Raw genomic sequence first — 22,144 nt, forward strand, 5'->3', positions numbered from 1 at the left:
ATGAATACTACAGGATTTGGCATTTGGCTTCACAGTCCTCAGCTAATTATAAAGAAATGAAGCTACAGGCAGGTAGACTGATGGCAGCAACAAGAAATGGTAAATGTGGGAAAGGAACACAGAAAATTGTTGAAAGGCTACAGTTGGGGCCAGCGGGTTCATCTACTTTTAGCCTGTCCACTACATCACTTTACAAAATTATCACTGCTTGTGGCAACGTGGACACCACGTGAGCAAGAGAGGGTGAGATTTCATCCTACGCCCAAAGTTTAAGAAGCCAGTAAGGTATGAAAGAGTTTTAAATCGTTCCATTTTGAAAAGACTGACTTTTTTTTCTTTACCAAGGTTGATGCTTAAATAATGAAGATTTAATTACTTGGAAAATGTATGCACATGGAAGACCTCATCCCTCTTGAATCATCAAGTGGACCCTAAACAGTGTCTGTGTCGCATGAAGCATGTTTACTGCCCGCCGAAGTCCATCCAAAGTCCTTTCCCAGATGGTTTCCAGTGACACCTCATATGGAATATTTTTCTCCAGAACATTTCTAAGGTTTTTTACAAAATGTTCACATAGCCTTTCAATTCCGGTTTTAAAAAAAATCCAGTTATTCCCAAGAAAAAAGGTTCCACAGCACCCATTTCTACAGCTAAGGGCTCCGGGAATCACAGCTGAAAACCCATGGTGGCCTCATTTCTTTTCCCATTTGTCTTCAGCGGCATTCTGGAAAGTAGAGGTGAGACACAACTACTCACGGAACATGGTGTAAAACTGCTGCGGGTTCAGGTTCCACTTGCCCCAGGGGGTCTTGTGGCCTTTCAACTGGGCATAGTTGGCATGGTTGAACTCTGGTTCGGTACCGAATGAGTCCAGGACACGCAGCATGCACCTGAAAGATAAAAGACGCCATGGGTAAAACTGCAACCTTGACCCCAAAGTCAAAGAAACAAAAGCTCTACCCCCTCAGGGACCACCAAAGATGGACAAATCCTTTAAACTGAATGCCACTGGGCAGGAATTGAGAGGTTTTATACTAGCATGTCTACCAAACATCCCCACACGTGGCTTCTGAGCCAGAGCCATCACAAAGCTCATATAATCTGCTCTAGAGGAGGTGACTAATCACAGAAGATGCTCCAATACCAGCGAAATAGAAAGCTCCCAACAGCTGGAACTGCAGACCGCCATGGTCACTGCTGTACCCCTAGCCTGGGCTGACCATACAGTGGTGCCTAATGGACAACTGTGGAAGAAATAAAGAACTACCATGTTTAGAGGTTACTATGTCCCCCCAAATTCATATGCTGAAATCCTAAGGAGGTGGTATTAGTACATGGGCCTTTGGGAGGTGATACGGTCATGAGGGTGGAGCCCTCATAAATGGGAATAGTGTTTTTATAAAAGAAATTCCACAGAACTCCCTAGCGCCTTCCACCGCATGAAGACACAATGAGAAGTCTGCGACCTCACCTGACCATGCTGCCACCCTGATCTCAGACTTTCAGCCTCCCGAAATGTAAGCAACACATATCTGCTATTTATAAGCCCCCCAGGCTGTGACGATCTGGTACAGCAGCCTGGGCAGACTGAGACGGAGGTCTTATTCTGCTTAGAGCACATGGCATGTCCTGTCTCCTTCAACAACTATTCAAGATTTTCATCAACTAACTACAGTACCTGATTTTAGGTAAAGCTTAGAATCTCACTCAATAGGCAGTGGTGATTTTTATGTATTTGATAGTAAGAGGGCATTATTGTTTTCTCCCAGAGCTCAAAAAGAAGCGAAACTGACAATGTTTTGTTTGGCTATTGGACAAAAGCCTTAGCACAGCATCAATCAAACCTGGTCTATCGCCTGTTTTTGTATGGCCTTCTAGTTAAGAATGTTCTTTACATTTTTAAATGGTTAGAAAAGAAAAGGGAGAATATTTTGTGATGGGAAAATTATACGGAATTCAACTTTCAGTGTTCAAAAATAAAGTTTTATTTGAACTAGCCAAACCTATTTGTTTCTGTACGTCTATGACTGATTTCACACAGTAGCAGGAGACGTGGTAGCTGCAACAGAGACCACATGGTCAAGCAAGGCCTAAAATATTTACTCTCTGGCTCTTTACAGAAAAAGCCTCCTGACCACTGTTTTGGAGTGCATAAAGAATGACCAATCGGAAGAAAGGAATCAATACTAAAACAGAATTTATTGATTTTGGTTACATTTATTTCATCACTGATTCTCAAAACACTGATGTAAATTTAACTCATGACTGGCCAATGAAAAAGCACTATTTTCTGTTGTTATGTATCAGTAATAATTCTGAATGGCTCTTACTGGACCAATAAGCATAAAAGTAAATGAAGATAGAGCCCACATTTTAGAATCAGATGACGGCAATGACTTTTAAGCATCTGATTCACTTTCTTTCTTCCTTTCCCCACTAGGAGGAAGTCCATCTTCCAATTATTTTTACATTAATGCATATTGCAGAAAAAAAGAATGCAAACGCCAGATAGGATTTTCCAGGAGGAGCAACAGTAAACTGTCATTTTAGTGTGATGATTTTCACATCAGAGCTCAGCACTATTTGTCTAGACAAGGAAGAAAAGAAAGAGGGGAGGCAAGGTGGAAGGAGCGCGGGCCAGGACCACAAAGTTAAATACAAACCGACCCCAGAAACAGTGTCCTTCTTCTGGATTCCCATGTGGCTCTCAAGGAACATTCGATCCTCACAGTGACTAGATATATATGTATAAATAACTGAATCGCTTTGCTGTACACCTGAAACTAACACAACACTGCAAAACAACTATACTTCAATAAAAAAAAAAAAAGAAAACAGCTGGGATGGTGGTGGCAATGTTGCCAAGGTCACTATGGGAGAGGGGCGGAGGGGCTGGAGGGACTCACACTGACAACTGGGGCTGGGGAAGGTTCGGCTCCCTCAAGAGGGACAGAGCTGGGATTCAAAGGTGAGAGCGCCCAGAGCAGGCACAGCAGGGAGAAACAGGCCACCCTCATCAGAGAAATCTTTGCCTTGAAGGCTCTGGCTACCTCCACTTGTTTGTAATTGACTGACCGTCTCTAGCTTGTGACTCTATATTTAACTTGGAGTTTTAGTGGTGTTATTTTAAATGTGGATAACTAAAACAAACCCTGATGAGTAAAGATGCCTGGCAGGAGCCTAACTCCTGAAATCTTGGACTTTTATTACATGGGGCCTATATGTATGCTACGTGAGGCTGGCTTCTACTCAACGGAAGGCTACAGAATGAATGATGGGATGCGTGAGATACTTATAACTCTACATGCTTATACTTGAAGCTTTGGTTTGGGAGTTGTCTGGTTTTTTTTTAGCTTATCTGGGTTTGTCTTATAAACCCAAGGCAGGAGACTGATCTCTGTCTAGGACAGAGGAGGCTGAACAATTATAGTCTTCCCTCTTCAATCACTTTCTACACCTGTGTGTTTTGGAATTGGGTGTGTGCCGGTAGTATTGATGCTGTTCCTCTAATGTCTTCTGTGTGTCTGGAGCATCAAGAACAGACTGATGACTTAAAAAGATATTTGCCTCGCTGCCCGAGGCAGCTGGCCTCCTAACAGGGCTGGCTGCAGCAACGGCAAAGGATTTCTGGAACATTCTCTCTGCACTAAGCCACACTATTACGAGATGGACGCTCACAACCTCCTTGCCAGGACCTACTTCCTAATTTGGAGTTTGATGTAAAACATGGTATGTCTTGGACTATTTGCATCTCACTTTCCTGTGTGTTATCCATGCTCAGCAAAGGCCTCACATGAAGCAAAATGGATGAGTTTTGCAGTACCTAGCAGAATACTAGTCGCATTTAGGTATTTAATAAATGTTTCATCGAATGTCCTGGGTCCCTATATAAGTTGGACAGAATTTATAAATATTTTCCCAAGATCAACAGGAATCATAGATTTGCTCCTAAATAAAAAAACCCAATGATACCTTTACATTTAATAGAATTCTTATCATCTTCCATCACCCAAGATGAATACAGAGAGCGCCGACAATTTCTAATCTTTAAAAGGGAAAGAAATGGGCAAGAAACTTTCTAGAGGACCCGCTTGGCCTCTGGAGGAGATCTTAGGCTGCATGAGACCACAAAGACGGCAGCACTGAAGTCCTAACAGACCTCCTGCCAGCTAATACCACTAACACAGATGATTTATTAAAGAAAGGAGGGATAAAACACTCTTCCATAAAATCCCCTCAGAGAAAATATGCCTTTTCATCCAACAAGAACCAAATACCAATCAATGGTGACCATTTTAATAATAAAATCATCCGTTTTAATTGACCTAAACGCTACCACTGAGAACATATTTCCACCCAAACAGCCGTTCTTAATCATGAGAATATGTAAGTCTAGGGACGCTCAGTTCCTTTTGCAGATTTATCAGATGCCTGTCAGTCACAAAACGCCAGAGAAAAACAGCTTTCTTTTTTTCAATGCTGTAGCTAAAAAGAGAAAAAAAGTTTATTTACAAGGCCTATTAGCAACAAGAAATATGGCTACTCCCATAGAGCAGAGAACATTTATGGTGGCCCATGATTCATGAAGATTTCAAAAAAGCAACAAACCAAAAAACAGGACAAACCTGATGCAGAAGGTATGGTGCTATCCTCGACCAAACCCAGATTTTTAGCTTGCTTTTTCATGAAACTGCAGGCACACCTCATTTTATCGTGCTTCACGCTTTTGCGCTTCGCAGATACTACACTTTTTACGAATTAAAGGTTTGTGGCAACCCTGCATCGTCAGAGGTTGGTTAGCATTTTTTAGCAACAAAGTATATAAACCTTTTTTTCCCTTTCCAGTTTTATACTGAAATATAATTGACACACAGCACAGAATATGTTTCAGGTGTACAGCATAATGATTTGATTTATATACAACATGGAATGACTACCACAAGTTTAGTGAACAACCATCATCGTAGAGATACAAAATAAAATTTGTTTTCCTTGTGATAAGAGCTCTTGGGTTGTACTTACTTATCTTAGAGCTGCAAGTTTATACCTTTTGACTACCACTCCCCCAACTCCCCCTCCCCCCGCCCCCTTCCTCTGGTAACCACAAATCTGATCTCTTTTTCCATGAGTTTGTCTTTGTTTTCGAAGTATAACTGACCTATATTATAGCACTATGCCAGTTCCTGGTGTGTAGTATAGTGATTCCGTATTTCTGTACATTACAAAACGATCACCATGATAAGCCCAGTTACCACCTGTCACCACACAAAGATATTACAATATTATTGATTATATTCTCTGTGCAGTTCATACCTGTGAAAGGATTTTTAAAATTAAGGTATGTACTTTGGGATACATGTCCTTTATACAATGGAATATTACTCAGCCATAAAAAGGAACAAAACTGGGTCATTTGTAGAGATGTGGATGGACCTAGAGTCTGTCATAGAGAGTGAAGCCAGAAAGAGAAAAACAAATATCATATATTAATGCATATATGTGGAATCTAGAAAAATGGTATAGATGAACCTATTTGTAGGGCAGGAATAGAGATGTAGACGTAGAGAACGGACCTGTGGACACATGGGGGAAGGGGAGGGTGGGACGAACTGGGAGATTAGGTTTGACATAAATACACTACCATGTGTAAAACAGATAGCGGGAACATGCTGCATAGCACAGGGAGCTCAGCTCGGTGCTGTGTGACAACGTAGATGGGTGGAATGGGTGGGTGGGGGTGGGTGGGAGGGAGGTCCAAGAGGGAGGGGATACAGGTATACATATAGCTGATTCACTTCACTGTACACCAGAAACTAACACAAAATTGTAAAGCAATTATGTTCGAATAAATAAATAAATGTATGTATTTTTTTAATACATAATGCTGTTGCATACAATAGACTACAGTATAGTATAAACATAACTTTTATGTGCACTGGGAAACCAAACATATTGTGTGACTCACTTTATTGTGATACTCGCTTTATTGTAGTGGCCAGGAGTCAAACCCCCGGTATCTTTGAGGTCTGCCTGTGTATCCAAAAGGCAATGAAAAGTGGGTAGTCTCCTCTCAATGAATCCCTTTACTCTGCCCAAGACCATTTCACTGCCCAGTGAGAAAATCACTGCCACTAAAAAGAAATTCCACAACAATGGGTGTTCCCCCCCCGACTCTGTTTTTGAGAAGATTCTTAATATTTTGAATTTTCATTGTTTTCTTTTCTATTATGGTTTATTATAGGATGTTGAATATACTTTCCTGTGCTGTAAAACAGGACCTGTGGTTTATCCATTCTATATATAATAGTTTGCATCTGCTCATCCCAAACTCCCAGTCCATCCCTCCCCCACCCTCACCCCATAACCCCCAGCAACCACAAGTGTGTTCTCTATGTCTGTAAGTCTGTTTTGTAGACAAGTTCATTTGTATCATATTTTAATTTATTTACTTATTTTAAAAAATTAACTTAGTTTTGGCTGCATTGGATCTTCATTGCTGTGCGCGGGCTTTCTCTAGTTGTGGCGAGCGGGGGCTACTCTTCGTTGTGGTGTGCAGGCTTCTCGTTGTGGCTTCTCTTGTTGCAGAGCATGGGCTCTAGGCACGCGGGCTTCAGTAGTTGTGGCGTGCCGGCTCAGTAGTTGTGGCTTGCGGGCTCTACAGCGCAGGCTCAGTAGTTGTGGCACACAGGCTTCGTTGCTCTGTGGCATGTGGGATCTTCCTGGACCAAGGCTCAAACCCGTGTCCCCTGCATTGGCAGGTGCATTCCTAACCACTGTGCCACCAGGGAAGCCCCCGTGTCATATTTTAGATTCCACATATAAGTGATATCATATGGTATTTGTCTTTCTCTTTCTCACTTACTTTGCTTAGATTTGATGATAATCTCTAAATCCATCCATATAGCTGCAAAATGCATTACCATTAAGTGTCCAACATACAAACCTTCAAGTTGCAAACTTTCAGAGAGGAGAACATATTATAAACCTATTACAGTACAGTACTATATAGCCGATTGAGTTAGTTGGGTACCTAGGCTAACTTTGTTGGACTTATGAATGCACTCTCGGAATGGAACTCGTTGGTATGTAGTGGACTTACTGTATTTCATTCTTCTTCATGGCTGAGTGATATTCCATTTAAATATATACCACTTCTTCTTTATCCATTCATACGTCGATGGACGTTTAGGTTGTTTCCATGTCTTGGCTATTGTAAATAGTGCTGCTATGAATATAGGGGTGCAGGTATCTTTTCGAATTTGAGTTTTGTCCAGATACATGCCCAGGAGTGGGGTTGTCAGATCGTGTGGCAGCTCTAGTTTTAGTTTTCTGAGGAATCTCCATACTGTTCTCCATAGTGGCTGCACTAAATTACATCCCCACCCTCAGTGTAAGAGGGTTCCCTTTTCTCCACACCCTCTCCAGCATTTGTTATTTATAGACTTTTTAACGATGGCCATTCTGACTGGTGTGAGGTGGTACCTCACTGTTGTTTTCATTTGCATTTCTCTAATAATTAGTGATGTTGAGCATCCTTTCAGGTGCCTACTGGCCATCTGTATGTCTTCTTTGGAGAAATGTCTATTCAGGTCTTTTGCCCACTTTTTGTTTGGGTTACTAGATTAATCCCTTATTGAACACACCATTTGCAAGTATTTTCTCCCAGTCGGTAGGTTGTCTTTTCATTTTGTTCATGGTTTCCTTTGCTGTGCAAAAGCTTATAAGTTAAATTAGGTCCCATTTGTTTATTTTTGCTTTTATTTCTATTGCCTTGGGAGACTGACCTAAGAAAACATTGCTACGATTTATGTCAGAGAATGTTTTGCCTATGTTCTCTTCCAGGAGTTTAATGGTATCATGCCTTATATTTAAGCCTTTAAGCCACTTTGAATTTATTTTCGTGTATGGTGTGAGGGTGTGTTCTAGCTTCACTGATTTACATGCAGCTGTCCAACTTTTCCAACACCACTTGCTGAAGAGACTGTCTTTTCCCCACTGTAGATTCTTGCCTCCTTTGTTGAAGATTAATTAACCGTAGGTGTGCAGGTTTATTTCTGGGCTCTCTGTTCTGTTCCACTGATCCATATGTCTGTTTTTGTGCCAATACCATGCTGATTTGATTACTGTAGCCTTCTAGTATTGTCTGAAGTCTGGGAGGGTTATGCCTCCTGCTTTGTTCTCTTTCCTTAGGATTGCTTTGACAATTCTGGGTATTTTATGTCTCCATATAAATTCTAGGATTGTTTGTTCTAGTTATGTGAAAACTGTCATCGGTTATTTCATACGGATCAAATTAAATCTGTAGATTGCTTTGGGTATTATGGTCATTTTAACAATATCATGAATTTTCATTTCTTTCAATTCTAGAGGACTTCCAATCTGGAATAAGCTTGGACATTAAAGTTAATAGTACTAAACTATAAACTAACCTGAAATGGAGAAACCTAGGTCAGGCCACTAAAGATGCATTTATTGGTTAAGTTAAAGAACACATCAAAACATCTCTTTATAGAATAACAATAAAAAAGAAACATATGAAGGGACTTCCAAGTTGTACTAACTGAAAGATTTCCGAGTGCTCTCTTAGGAAGGTGATTCAAAATAAAACGTAGGTCAATACATACTACCAGTTGGTAAAGCTGGTACTAATTTCATGATTTTTACCCAAATTCATGACCATTGACACTATTAAATAATTATGGGGCTTCCCTGGCGGCGCAGTGATTGAGAGTCCGCCTGCCGATGCAGGGGACACGGGTTCGTGCCCCGGTCCGGGAAGATCCCATATGCCGCGGAGCGGCTGGGCCCGTGAGCCATGGCCACTGAGCCTGTGCGTCCAGAGCCTGTGCTCCACAACGAGAGAGGCCACAACAGTGAGAGGCCCGCGTACCGCAAAACAAAAACAAAAATAATTATGATGTTTAGTTAAATGTATTCACCTTTTAAAATTTATTGGAAACTTTTATAGACCACAAATAAAAGACAGTATCAACTGTAATAAATGGAAGACACAAAAAAGCACATTACTATTCTTCCCTTTTGTGATTATTTTTTTAGACTATACTCCGTTAAAAGTTACTACAAAATAATTCCCTGTGCTTATCTATTTTATACATAGTCATTTGTATCTCAATACAATACCCCTATCTTGCCCCATGCCCCTTTCCTCTCCCCACTGGTAACCACTAGTTTGTTTTCTGTATCTGTGAGTCTGTTTCTCTTTTGCTGAATATGTTCATTTTATTTTTTAGATTTGGTATATAACCGATATCATACCACATGTGTCTTTCTCTGACTTACTTCACTAAGCATAATATTCTCTAGGTCCACTGATACTGCTGCAAATGGAAGAATTTCATTCTTTCTTTTTTATCACTGAGTAGTATTCCACTGTATATATATGCCACTTCTTCTTTATCAATTTGTCTATTGAAAGACCCTTAGGTTGTTTCCATACCTTGGCTATTGAAAATAGTGCTGATATGAACACTGGGGTGCACATATCTTTCTGAATTAGTGTTTTCAACTTTTTTGGATATACACCACAGCAGTGGAATTGCTGCATCATATGGTAGCTCTTTTTTAGGTTTTTGAGGAACCTCCGTACTGTTTTCATAGCAGCTACACCCATTTACTTTCCCACCATGCTGCTTGGGTTACTAAAGCTTTGTAGTATAGACCAGCAGTCCCCAACCTTTTTGACTTGACACCAGGGACCGGTTTCGTGGAAGACAATTTTTCCACGGATCAGGGATGGGGATGGTTCAGGCTGTAATGCAAGTGATGGGAGTGGCAGATGAAGCTTCACTCACTCACCTGCCTGCCGCTCACCTCCTGCTGTGTGGCCTGGCTCCTAGCAGGTTGCAGACCAGGACTGGTCCGCAGCCTGGGGGTCGGGGAACCGTGGTATAGACTGAATGAAGTCAGGAAGCGAAATACCTCCAGCTTTGTTCTTTTTCCTTGGACTGCTTGGCAATTCTGGTTCTTTTGTGGTTACACATAAATTTTACGAATATTTGTTCTAGTTCTGTGAAAAATGTTACGGGTATTTTGACAGGGATCACATTAAATCTGTAGATTGCTTTGAGTGGCATGGCCATGTTAAAAATATTAATTCTTCTAATCCAAGAGTGCAGGGTATCTTTCCATTTCTTTGTATCATCTTCATTTTCCTTCATCAATGTTTTACAGTTTTCAGAGTATAGGATTTTCACCTCCTTGGTTAAGTTTATTCCTAGGAATTTTATACTTTTTGAAGCGATTTTAAACAGGATTGTTTTTTTTACTTTCTCTTTCTGATAGTTCATTATTAATGTATAGAAAAGCAACAGATTTCTGTATATTGATATTATATCCTAAAACTTCTCTGAATTTATTAGCTCTAATAGTTTTTTGGTGGAGACTTAAGGATTTTCTACATAAAGTATTATGTCATCTGCAAATAGTGACAGTTTTACTTTTTTCCTTCCAGTTTGGATGCTTTTTTTTTTTTTTTTTTTTTTTTTTTTTTGGTCTATTGTGGCTAGGACTTCTAATACTACGTTAAATTGAAGTGGCGAGAGGGGGCATCCTTGTCTTGTTCCTAAATTTAGAGGAAAGGCTTTTACCTTTTCAACACTGAGTATGATGTTAGCTGTGGGTTTGTCATAAATGGCCTTTATTATGCTATGTTACATCTCTAACCAATTTGATGTGTGTTTTTACCATAAATGGATGTTGTTTTGTCAGCTGCTTTTTCTACTTCTAGTGAGATGATGATGTGATTTTTATCCTTCTGTTTGTTAATGTGGTATATATCACATTGAATGATTTGTGAATATTGAACCATCCTTGTGTCCCTGGAATAAATCTCACTTGATCATGGTGTATGATTCTTTTTATATAATGTTGGATTTGGTTTGCTAATATACTGTTGAGGATTTTTGCATCTATATTCATCAAAGGTATTGGCCTGTGATTTTCTTTTTTTGTAGTGTCTTTTCTGGTTTTTGTATCAGGGTAATGGTGGAATTATAGAATGAATTTGGGAGTGTTCCCTCCTCTTCAATTTTGTTTTTGAAATAGTTTGAGAAGGGTAGGTATTAGTTTTTCTTTATGTGTTTGGTAGAATTCCCCTGGTGAGGCTGCCTAGTCCTAGACTTTTGTTTGCTGGGAGTTTTTTTTTGTTTGTTTTCCAAATTCAATTTCACTACCAGTGATCGGTCTGTTCAAATGGCCTGTTTCTTCTTGACTCAGTCTTGGCGTGTTGTATGTTTCTAGAAATGTGTCCGTTTCTTATAGGTTGTTCACTTTGTTGGCATTTAACTGTCCGTAGTACTCTTATGATTTTTTGGATCCCTGCTGTACTGGTTATTCCTCCTCTTTCATTTCTTCTTTTGTTTATTTGGGTCCTCTCTCTTTTCTTCTTGGTGAGCCTGGATAAAGGTTTATCAATTTTATTTAACTTTTCAAAAAACTAGCTCTTGGTTTCATTGATCTTTTCTATTTTTTTGGTCTCTCTTTTATTTATTTCCTCTCTGATCTTTATTATTTTCCAACTTCTGCTGACTCTGGGCTTTGTTCTCCTTTTTCTAATCCTTTTAGGTGGTAAGTGGGGTTGTTTGAGAATTTTCTTGTTCCTTGAGGAAGGCTCATATCACCATAAACTTCCCTCTTCAAACTGCTTTTGCTGCATCCCATACATTTTAGAGACTGTATTTCCATTTTCATTTGTCTCAAGGTATTTTCTGACTTCCTCTTTTTTCTTTGATCCATTGCTTTTTTCAGTAGCATGTTGTTTAGTCCCATGTGTTTGTTCTTTTCCCATTTTTCTTTCTGCAATTGATTTCTAGTTTCATACCATTGGGGTCAGAAAAAATGCTTGATATGATTTCTATCCTCTTGAACTTGTTGAGACTTGTTTTGTGGCCTAGCATGTGATTTATCCTGGAGATGTTCCACGTACACTTGAAAAGAATGTGTATTCTACTGTTTTCAGACGTGATGACCTGTAGATATCTATTAAGCCCAACTGCTCTATTGTGTCATTTAAGATCACTGTTGCCTTACTGATCTGTCCATTGATGTAAATGGGGTGTTAAAGTCCCCTACTATTATTGTCAATTTCTCCCTTTATGTCCGTTAGTATTTGCTTTATGTATTTGGGTGCTCCTGTACTGGATGCATACATGTTAACCGGTGTACTACCTTCGTCTTGTATCAATCCCTTTATCGTTATATAATGCTCTTCTTTTTCTTTTATTATAGGCTTTGTTTTAAAAGTCTATTTTGTCTGACATGAATACTGCTACCCCAATTTCTTGCCATTTCTGTTTGCATGAAGTATCTTTTTCCATCCCCTCACTTTCAGTCTGTGCGTGTCTTTAGCTTTAAAGTGAGTATCTTGTAGGCAGCATTTAGATAGATCTTTTTTAAATCCAATCAGCCACCCTATGTGTTTTGATTGGGCCATTTAGTTCAATGGCATTTAAAGTAACTATTGATAGATATGTACTTACTGCCATTTTATTACTTGTTTTCTGGTTGTTTTTTTTTTGTAGTTTTCTGTTCATTTCTTCTTCTTTTTGTTTCTTCCCTTGTGGTTTGATGATTTTCTTTAGTAGTATGCTTCTGTTCCTTTCTTTATATGTTTTGTGTATCTATTGTAGGTTTGGGATTTGTGATTACCATGGGGTTCTATGTTGAGAATTGTTTCCCTCGCCCTGCTCAGATGCAGCCTTGGGTCCAAGTACCCTTTTGCCCCTCACAGTCATTCATTGCCCCCAATCTCCTCCACCCCTGCCTTGCTGCGGCACCCTTGGCAGTTGGAGCCTGCGTGACCTCTCAGCATGTACCGGAGGGTGAGTTGTGGTTGAGTGGCTGCCGTGAGAGGTCTGGGCTGCTTCTGATGCACTGCTTGAGTAAGTGCCAACAATGGCCACCGCCTCCCCCACTGCCCAGGCTCCATCCTGGGAACAGGTCGCCTCTGTGTCCCACAGTCTCCTCTCTCGTTGTGGCCACCCCAGCTCCAGTGCCATCTTGTGACATGGAGTAAGTGGGGCTAGAGCACTTGCTGGGCTAGGGCGGGCACGTGCTGAGACAGCTGCAGGAAACCTCTGTCCGTCCTCTCTGCCCTGCCTCAGGGGCAAGCCCGGGCACACATGCTCCTCACAAGCAGGGTCTAGGCCTTCTACAGCCCTCCTGTTGGTGCTAGTGGTCCTCCAACCTAAAAGGGGGGCTTGTTTCCCCTGTGTATAACCCCACGACTCAGGTGCCCAATCTGTGGCTCTCACCGCTCACTTCCCAGGGCAGGTCTCCACTTGCGCAATCTCCCTTTTCCTCTGAGTGCCCTCCCAGGGGTCCCTACCTGATCCCTTTTCTTCCCTTCCTACCCGATTACATGTGAATCTTTCTTACGGTCTTGGTGGTACAGGAGTCTTTCTGCCAGTTTCCAGTTGGTTTTCAATGAGAATTGTTCCACAGTTAGATGTATTCTGGATGTGTACATAGGGGGAGGTGAGTCCCACATCGTCCTACTGGGCCATCTTGATCAATCCTCCATATTACTCTTCTTTAATAAGAATTACTAAACTCAAACTAGGTATTTTTTTTGCCTGCTGAGCATTGAGACTTACAGCTACTCTCATGCAAGTGTTAAAAGTAGTGTTGGAGATACAGTAGTATCAAACTAAGCCTTTTTTAGAAAGATTGAAAGGAAATTGAAAAAATTAAAAAACTTCATTATATAATTCAATGTTATTTAGTGTCATGCTCGTAAAATTGTTTCAAATGTTGTTCCATGTAAAATTGTTTCAAATACTAAACCATGGTCTCAAACCCACAAGAGGGAAACAGTGAGATCTTCTACTAATAAAAACTGTACACAGAGTAACACATGCACTCTGGTGATACTAAGCACGAGGCTTATCTTTAAAAGTACAAGACCCCAGCATTCAGACAAGCTACGCCCAGATTTCTCTTCTAAGAATGACAAGAATACCGATGGGGGAGAGGGACAGAGAAATACGTCATCAACTCAAACCTAAGGAACACAAGAAATGACCCTGTCCATAGTTTATCGAAATCATTATTTGATTAAACAGATGAGATTAGTGTAGACAGACTGACAGAGGCAAGCTAAGTGTTAGGGAAGGTAAAAAGGAGGTTGGATATTTGTTTTCTATTTTTAAAAGAAATCAATGAAAATAATGAATAGCACTTGAAAGTCAAAAGGCACCGAGGAGAATCTGAACTTCAATTAGGAATGAGAAACACTCTACACAGGGAAGCAGCTGCATAGCACAGGGGGATCAGCTCCGTGCTTTGTGACCACCTAGAGGGGTGGGACAGGGAGGGTGGGAGGGAGACACAAGAGGGAGGAGATATGGGGATATATGTATACGTATAGCTCTTTCACTTTGTTATACAGCAGAAACTAATACACTGTTGTAAAGCAATTATACTCCAATAAAGATGTTAAAAATAGAGACAATTATTAAAAAAAAGAAAAAAAAGATAATATTTGATAAGCTTTTTCTACCAGCAACCATGCAACCCTTGTTAAATAAAAACCTCTAAAAACTTAAGAACAGTATGTAGCACTTACTGGTAATGAACCCAGGATGGTCCAAGAGTTTTCTTGAATTGAGCGAGTCCTACAATATCAATATAAATGAGCTCAACAATTCTGTCTCCTACAGTTGGGCAGCCAGATCGGTTTCCTACAACCTTCTTCATTATTCTAGAGAAAGGACAGAAGAGAGGGGAAAAAAAAAATACAATTTACTGCAAGGTACTGCACTTAGCAACTTTAATAGGTAAATAAACATCCCAAGAATCCTTATCAGGGAGGATGGCATGGCCTTTCCCAATCAGCTGCCTATCCAAGTTCTGCCCACTCATCACGTCCATCCAAAGCCTCAATTCTGACTCTTGCAAAAGTAAATGGTTGTATACGAACACAGCCTTGGAAACCAAGGGAGATCTGGGTCTCAATCTGTCTCCATTTAATTTGCTGGTCAAGAAGATTAGGGAGGTCTTTAAGTACCGGTGACAGGGCCCGATGTGTTTTATTTAAACAGATCATTGCAGAAGCAACATGAAGCAGTGGTTCCCAAACATGCCTGCACATTAGAATCACCTGGGGATCTTTTCCAACTTCCCAAGCCCAGACCATATCCCAGACTAATTAAATCACACTCCACTGTCTAGCAGCTGTGAGATCTTAGAAAGTAACTTAACTTCTCTGAATCTGTCCTCATTTAAAACACACACACACACACACACACACACACACACACACGCAAAACAGGATTGGATACAGAGAAGACAGTAGGACAGCAACCTCAGGAATTCTTCAGGTAGTTAAATTAGGTATTCAGTGGAAAGTACCTATGCATACTAGATACTCAGTACCTATTAGTTTCACCCAGAGACTGTTCTTATCATACAGCCCTTACTGACCTCCTAAATGTCTTCCATCTCTAGCCTCTACAATATAAACTTCTTTCTGTACTGTCCTGTACTGTTTGCAAATTTTTTTTATGTCTAATTTTTCCTTCTGACTAGAATGAATCACAGAACTGACACTATAGTTTATACTTTTCATTATCCTTCCTTCCATCCACCCACCCATCCAAACCCACCCATCCATCCAAACCCACCCTTACTGAGCCAACATGCTTGATCGTACATCAATTTCACATGGGTGGGGCAAATAAGTGCTACCCATACTGCCATTCACCCAGAAGTCAGTCATCATTGGCCTTTGTATCCCTGCTCACACCCCGTAACAGTCCTTCACCAGATTATGGACACCCTGCTCCAAAGGGCAAGAGTCATCAATAGGGCTCTGCCCTAGAGCTCCATACCGACACTGCCCCAGGCACCCTTTTCTCCACTGGGCTTCTGAAAGAGGTAGGTTCCATATAACCAATTTCTTCCCAACGATTTGAAAATTTTTTCTGTAAAGGCCCAGGTAGTAAACACTTGCATCTCTGCAGGCCACACATTCTCCGTCACAGCTATTCAGCTCTGCTCTTGGAGAAGGAAAGCAGCCACGGGTGTGGCTTTGGGCCCGCGATACTTGATTAACAAAAAACGCACAGGGCTGCATTTGGCCTGCTCAGCCATCGCTGCTGACTCCTGGTCCACCCTGTATTCAGTGGTTCCCAAACCTGCCTGCACTTTGGAATTACCTGGAAGCACCAACAGATACTTATGCCTGAGTCCTACCCCCATAGGTTGTCATTTAATTAGTCTGGGATATGGTCTGGGCTTAGGGAGCCTAAAAAGATCCCCAGGTGATTCTAACGTGCAGGCATGTTTGGGAACCACTGCTCCATGTTGCTTCCACAAGTATCTACTCAAATAAAACACATCTGGCCCTGTCACCAGGGCCTAAAGACCTCCATCATCTTCTCGACCAGCAAATTAAGTCTCTGCCTGGTAGATCCCTAATACGCCTTTTCGGAGCTCCCTGGGGAGCGCCTATCCCCAGAGCTCCCATTGTACTCCATTTCTTCACCCCCGACTCATTCATTCATCCCTTCACTCATTTGTTCAGTAAATAGTTATGGGCACCCACTGTGTGCCAGGCACTGTTCTAGGTGCTCAATACACAGTGGTGAGCAATATTCACAGATTCCGCACTCCCTGTGCTGAGCACCCTCACCTCAATTAGAACTAATCCCATTGCAATTAGTGTCAATATTGTGCAACGTATCAGTGGTAATTATCAAAAGGTTGGCATCTCCTTGGCCACACGCTGGTCATCTCTGTATGTCCCATACCAAGAAGCAGCCCACAGAGAGCACAGAAGGAATGAACGCTCAACGTATGAAGGCACCCACTTCGTACGTTGTGTTCCCCAGTGTGTTTTAAAAGAAGCGGGAGGAAGGCAACAGGAGGCAGCTGTTAAAGGGACAAAAGTGGTGAAGAGCTCAGAAGACCTCAGGTTTATCGAGTTCTGAACGGAGCACTGCGCTCCGGTGGTCAAGAGCACAGGCTTTGAGGTCAGACAGAGGGCTCAAATCCTGGCTCTTCCATGTACTCTCCATGGGACTTTGAGGAAATCTTTTTTGGTCTGAATCTCAGTTTCCTCATCTTTAAAATGCAGAAAGCAACAGTGCCTACTTCCAGGTTTGCACTAAGGACTAAGTAACATAAAACATGTAAAACACTTAGTAACTGGTGCACGGGAAGCGCTCAACAAATGTTGGCTTTTTTTTTTTTTTAATATTTATTTTGGCTGCTGCGGGTCTTAGTTGCAGCACATGGGATCTTCGGTGAAGCATGCAGGATCCTTAGTTGCGGCATGCATGCGGGTTCTAGTTCCCCGACCAGGAATCGAAGCCGGGTCCCTTGCGTTGGAAGCGTGGAGTCTTACCCACTGGACCACCAGGGAAAACCCCCAAATGTTGGCTCTTAATAGGCATCATCACTGTTATGGTTGTCGTAACTGTTGATACCACCACTGTAACTAAAGCCCGGCTCATGGTTTCAGTGTATGGAAACCATTTAACAAAAAGAGAGCTGACATTATTTTACGGATATTACTGCTTTCATCCCGATACTGCATCTAATCCGATGTGGACCTCAGACTTAACACAAGTGACCTCTCTGGGCATCAATGTTTTAGACAATAAAGTAGGAGCAGGGTGAGACATACATTGTCTAAACACCTCTTCCATTTCTAGAATGTTCCTTCAAACCATTTCTCTTGGAACAGTTGACATATTGCTAGATGTTAACTTGGCTGTTGGGTAGAGAGTCTCCATGGGCAGTTATTCAAGAAGGAGGGAAGGGGCTCTAAGCATTTCTGCTTAGCCAGTCGTGTCAATCTAAAAGGGATTAAGAGAGGGCTTGAGCTAGAAGCACATTTCAGTGAAATCAGAAAACCCAGGCAGAGTTGAAAGTGGGCTAACTGAAATAGGATTGGATCGGGGCTTTCGAGAAACTCATTCTATCCAAATTAAATTGCAAACCGGAATCTGCCCCGTTTGAAGATTTAGAAAGCTTGCTGTTGAGTGGGGAAGGGTATGAGTTTCAGCAAGAGACAGGGAATTAGGAAAGTCAATAATGTTGCCTGCTGCAGATGCTGGAAGCACCTCTAACAGCAAAGAATAAGCTCCTTAGTTTGAATTTTCTGGCATTCATTTATCAAGCCTCTGGAGCCTGCAGCTACAATGAAAACATATTAGCCTTTTCACAGTGTATGTATTTAGCTTCTGAAAATAATCTTCTTATCTCCTGTTTCGTGAATTATCACTTTCATTTTCCTCCACAAGAAATTACACACCAAGAGAGGGCTTTAAGAGTTTACAATTTCTTTTTTGTATTCTGATTTTAAAATTGAAAAATAATCTCCTTACTCCTTGAGCTCCGCCAGTGAAGCTGAAATCCTAATGTCATGGCCCAGTAAGTACAGAGATGTAATTAAATCACTCCACTGAACTAATTCACCAAGAGGGCCACCACTGAAAGCTGTCTCTGCAATCTTAAATCCAGATTCCTTAGTCAGGAGGCCCAGGTGAACAAGGACCTGGAAAAAAAAAAAAAAAAGAAAGAAAAAAAAAAAAGAGGTACATACTGATTCCCGTCAGACAAAGTACAAACTCCACAGTAACCTACCCAAAAGCCACCACCAATCCCAAAGTCATGTTTACGTTCTAATGAAATCTCAACAGGGGGTAAACAATTTCTCTAGAAGGTACAGAGAAAGGAAGGACATGATTTTTCATTGTTGTTTTAGAGAAATAAAGTCATCACGCATTTGGTATGGCTATGAGTATGAGGTAGGGACAGATAATCTCCAAAAGTGGGGTACATTTGGAAAACTGGAATCAAAGGGGAGTCAAGCAGGACGATAAAGTATCTTTTAACTCTATCGGGCTTTTTCTCCACAGCTGGAACACGTTTAAGCTTTTAACACGGAAAATTTCAAACACTAACAAAAGCTGACATGACGATATGGTCAATTCCACTGTACTCAACAATTATTAACTTCAACAATGATTAACTCCTGACAAGTCTTATTTAATGTACATCCCTCATTTTCTCCCAACCCCTCTAGCTTATCTTACAGCAAATCCTAGACAGCCCAACCTTTCACCTGTAAATAGTTCAGTTGGCATTTCTAAAAGAAACAAACTTTCACTTAAAAAACAGAACCGTAACATCACCCCAACGCCCCTGACATAGCTATTAAATCCTTAGTATTACCCAATATCCAGTTAGTCTATACACTTGCTCAATTGTCACTTACTTTTGTCAAGAGCAGTTGGTTGAGTCAAGTCAAATAAAATGCACAAATTGTAATGCCTCATACATCTCTTCTTTAACCTACAGTGGTGCCCGATTATCCTTTTGGGGGGGATAGAGGCTTGTAATTTATTTGTCAAAGAAATTGGGTTGTATTTCCAATAGAGTCTCTCACACTCTAGATTTTGCTGACTGTGTAACAGATTCTTCTGTCCCTTGTGGTTATGGTAAATTAGTAATCAGATCTGCAGCCATGATCAAATTTGTATTTGATTTTTGGGGCAATACTACTTCACAGGTGGTGCCGTGTACTTCCAGCGGTGAGAACAAAATCTGGGTGTTTCTGTTTTGTGACGTTAGCAGCTACTGATGATCACTAACCAGATGCAATAATCCATTAGGGGTTGCAAATGGTGATATTCTATCATTCCTTCTGCATTTATTAGCCGCAACACTTCTATAAAGAGAAACTACCCCTCACGAAGGACAGCTTACATAGAAAAAACCTGGCAAATACTTGATTTTTTACTTGACAGTTTTCAAAATAACTAATTTGATCTTTAGCATACTCTAATGATGACCAATGAGGATTTTAAATATATATATATTATAAAATCATGAATATAAGTATATTTGATGTGTTTCAATAACTGCAGTTATTTTTCTTACTGATTACCAAATTGTGCCATCTTGGGCAATGGGAGACTATTAAAGTTGGCTTCTAAGTTCTTTGACAAAACCCTAGTAGTCTTCAGTAGTTTCTTTGCTCTCTGACACGACAAGGCGTTCCAAGCTCATCTTGTACAACGTCTGTCTCAGGCCTTAATCAGCCATTTTTCCAAGAACCTTTTAGACCATTTAGTGAAAATGGTACTTAAAGATCAAAGCCTGGTGCCTAGCATACTCTAGATGATCACTGTTTACAGGCCTTTTCAGTGGACATAGCTAGAAAATTTATTTCTCCTCAAGGATAAAAATAATCATGAGTTCACAATGGTTTTTCCAATTCAAACCCAGGATTACAGCAGCTTTATCAATTTTTATAACATTATCCATCTCACATCTGTTACTTCCTCTCTCCCACATTGAAAATTCCACTTCTCCAGGACACTAACATAATTGCTAATTTGCTTTATTCCAAGACACATAATGGATTCGGAAGGAGAATATCACCACCACCACCACCTCTTACAGGATTAGAAAAATTGTTTTAAGATATTTTTGCAGGTTTATTTTTTTATCATGTGTGATATCCCATCAGAAACGTTCAAAGTACTGTGCTCTGAAGTCACTAAGAATAGCCCTTCTCCGTGTGCTTAGAGTAAAAGTGGACACGTGGTCAGTTCATTTGCTTTATTTTTTCCTTATGATTTTGTTTTGTAATTAAATTGTTTTACACTTAAGTAAAATGATTCCAGTGTCAAATATACAAAGCAAGATATATTCAGAGAAGTCTAGTTTCTATACTTGTTGCCTCCACACTACCCCCTCTGACTCCCCTTATTAGACATCTTTTTATTGTGATGAAACATACATAACATAAGCTTTACCATTTTAACCATTTTTAAGTGTACAGTTCAGTGGCATTAAGTACATTCACATTGTCGTGCAACCATTACCACCATCCATCTCCTTTATTTTTAATTGCATGCTTTGCTATTCCATTTACAAAAATCTGAGCAAGAAGCATATATGTATATCATATATACATTATATATGTGTGTGTATATGTATATATCTATAGGTACACATGTAGGTGTAGATACAGATATATAGATAAATTCCTTCTTCCTTTTAAAAATAATGTTCACTATTCTCCACCTACCATGTCTTCACATAACAATATGTCCTGGAGATAACTGCAGAGGATTATATAGAAATTACTCTTTCTTTTCATAGCTCACCTGGATCTATGACCACATACTCTTTCCTGGAGGACTCTTTGATGCCAGGATGTCTGGTCCTGCTGTCTCATAAACTCAAGGGATCTAAGCAAAACTGACTCATTAAACTGTGACTTGGGGTTCTGCAAGTGTATCTGTATTTTTGCCCCAAAGGTATCAAATTAGTCAAATTAGGAATACTAAACTCATTTTTCATTTATTTTTAGACATGGGAACAGATTGTTTACTTTTCTCGTTTATTCTTCATCAGAATGGTTCATCTAACCTCATGGCCACTTGATGTATAACTAATAGGAACATCAGCAGAAGCACCACCAAACAGAACAGCAATGAAACTCACCAGTTAGTTGCCCAAATCCCAGAGCTGACACATACCAAGAATATGAAATTGTCATGATGATGTAAACAGGAAGTTCTTCCAGATTGTATTCCGGTAAAGAAGAGAGAATTAAATTTCCTCATGCCACTGACACAGAGTCAGAGGGTTCATAGCAAAATCTTACAAGCAGATATTCTGCCTGGCTTCACCCAAGAAACATGTGTACCAGTTCCTGCTAAGTATAATTACTGTAACCGGGGAAAAGGACACCCCAAAAAATGGCTGTACAAGAAGAGACTGCACAGATTCACCCTGAGGGAATATCATTTGAGACATGACATTTCACTTAGTCTGTCTCCACGAAAATCAAATTTTCAAGAAAACTGGCACCCAACTGAAGTGAATTAATCAGAAACTCACTTTCTTCCGCTTTCTCTTTTCAAGATTCTGCCTCTCTGCCAAGGACTTGATTGCCTGGATCCACGCATCAGCCATTCGCCGGATCCGTAGTCTCATCCATCGGAATTCTTCATGCTTTTTCATCGTACTGTACAGAATATTAAAATCCGTACGAATTTCTGCCTAGAAACAGAAATTTAATAAAAATGAGTAGAAGATAAGAGGTCCAAAAGCATAATGGTTTTCATGATGTGACATTTGAAAACTTGAAAGACATAGTCAA

General features: G+C 40.5%; 1 protein-coding gene across 6 annotated transcripts in view; it reads right to left on the minus strand.

Annotated features, from left to right (window-relative positions):
* Positions 1–22,144, minus strand: part of MGAT5 (alpha-1,6-mannosylglycoprotein 6-beta-N-acetylglucosaminyltransferase) — a 370,484-nt gene that overhangs the window by 116,391 nt on the left and 231,949 nt on the right. For all 6 annotated transcript variants that reach the window (XR_004350852.1, XM_032638674.1, XM_032638675.1 and 3 more), the window contains 4 exons: positions 21,883–22,044; positions 18,351–18,520; positions 14,585–14,719; positions 757–890 (listed from right to left, as the gene is read on the minus strand). Coding sequence is in view for 5 of the 6 variants with exons in the window: in XM_032638674.1 (XP_032494565.1) it covers positions 757–890; positions 14,585–14,719; positions 18,351–18,520; positions 21,883–22,044 (601 nt within the window). In the remaining variant the exon portion in view is untranslated. The remainder of the gene's footprint in view (positions 1–756; positions 891–14,584; positions 14,720–18,350; positions 18,521–21,882; positions 22,045–22,144) is intronic.

Source organism: Phocoena sinus, chromosome 7 (genome assembly GCF_008692025.1).
Source record: "Phocoena sinus isolate mPhoSin1 chromosome 7, mPhoSin1.pri, whole genome shotgun sequence".
NCBI lineage: Eukaryota > Metazoa > Chordata > Mammalia > Artiodactyla > Phocoenidae > Phocoena > Phocoena sinus.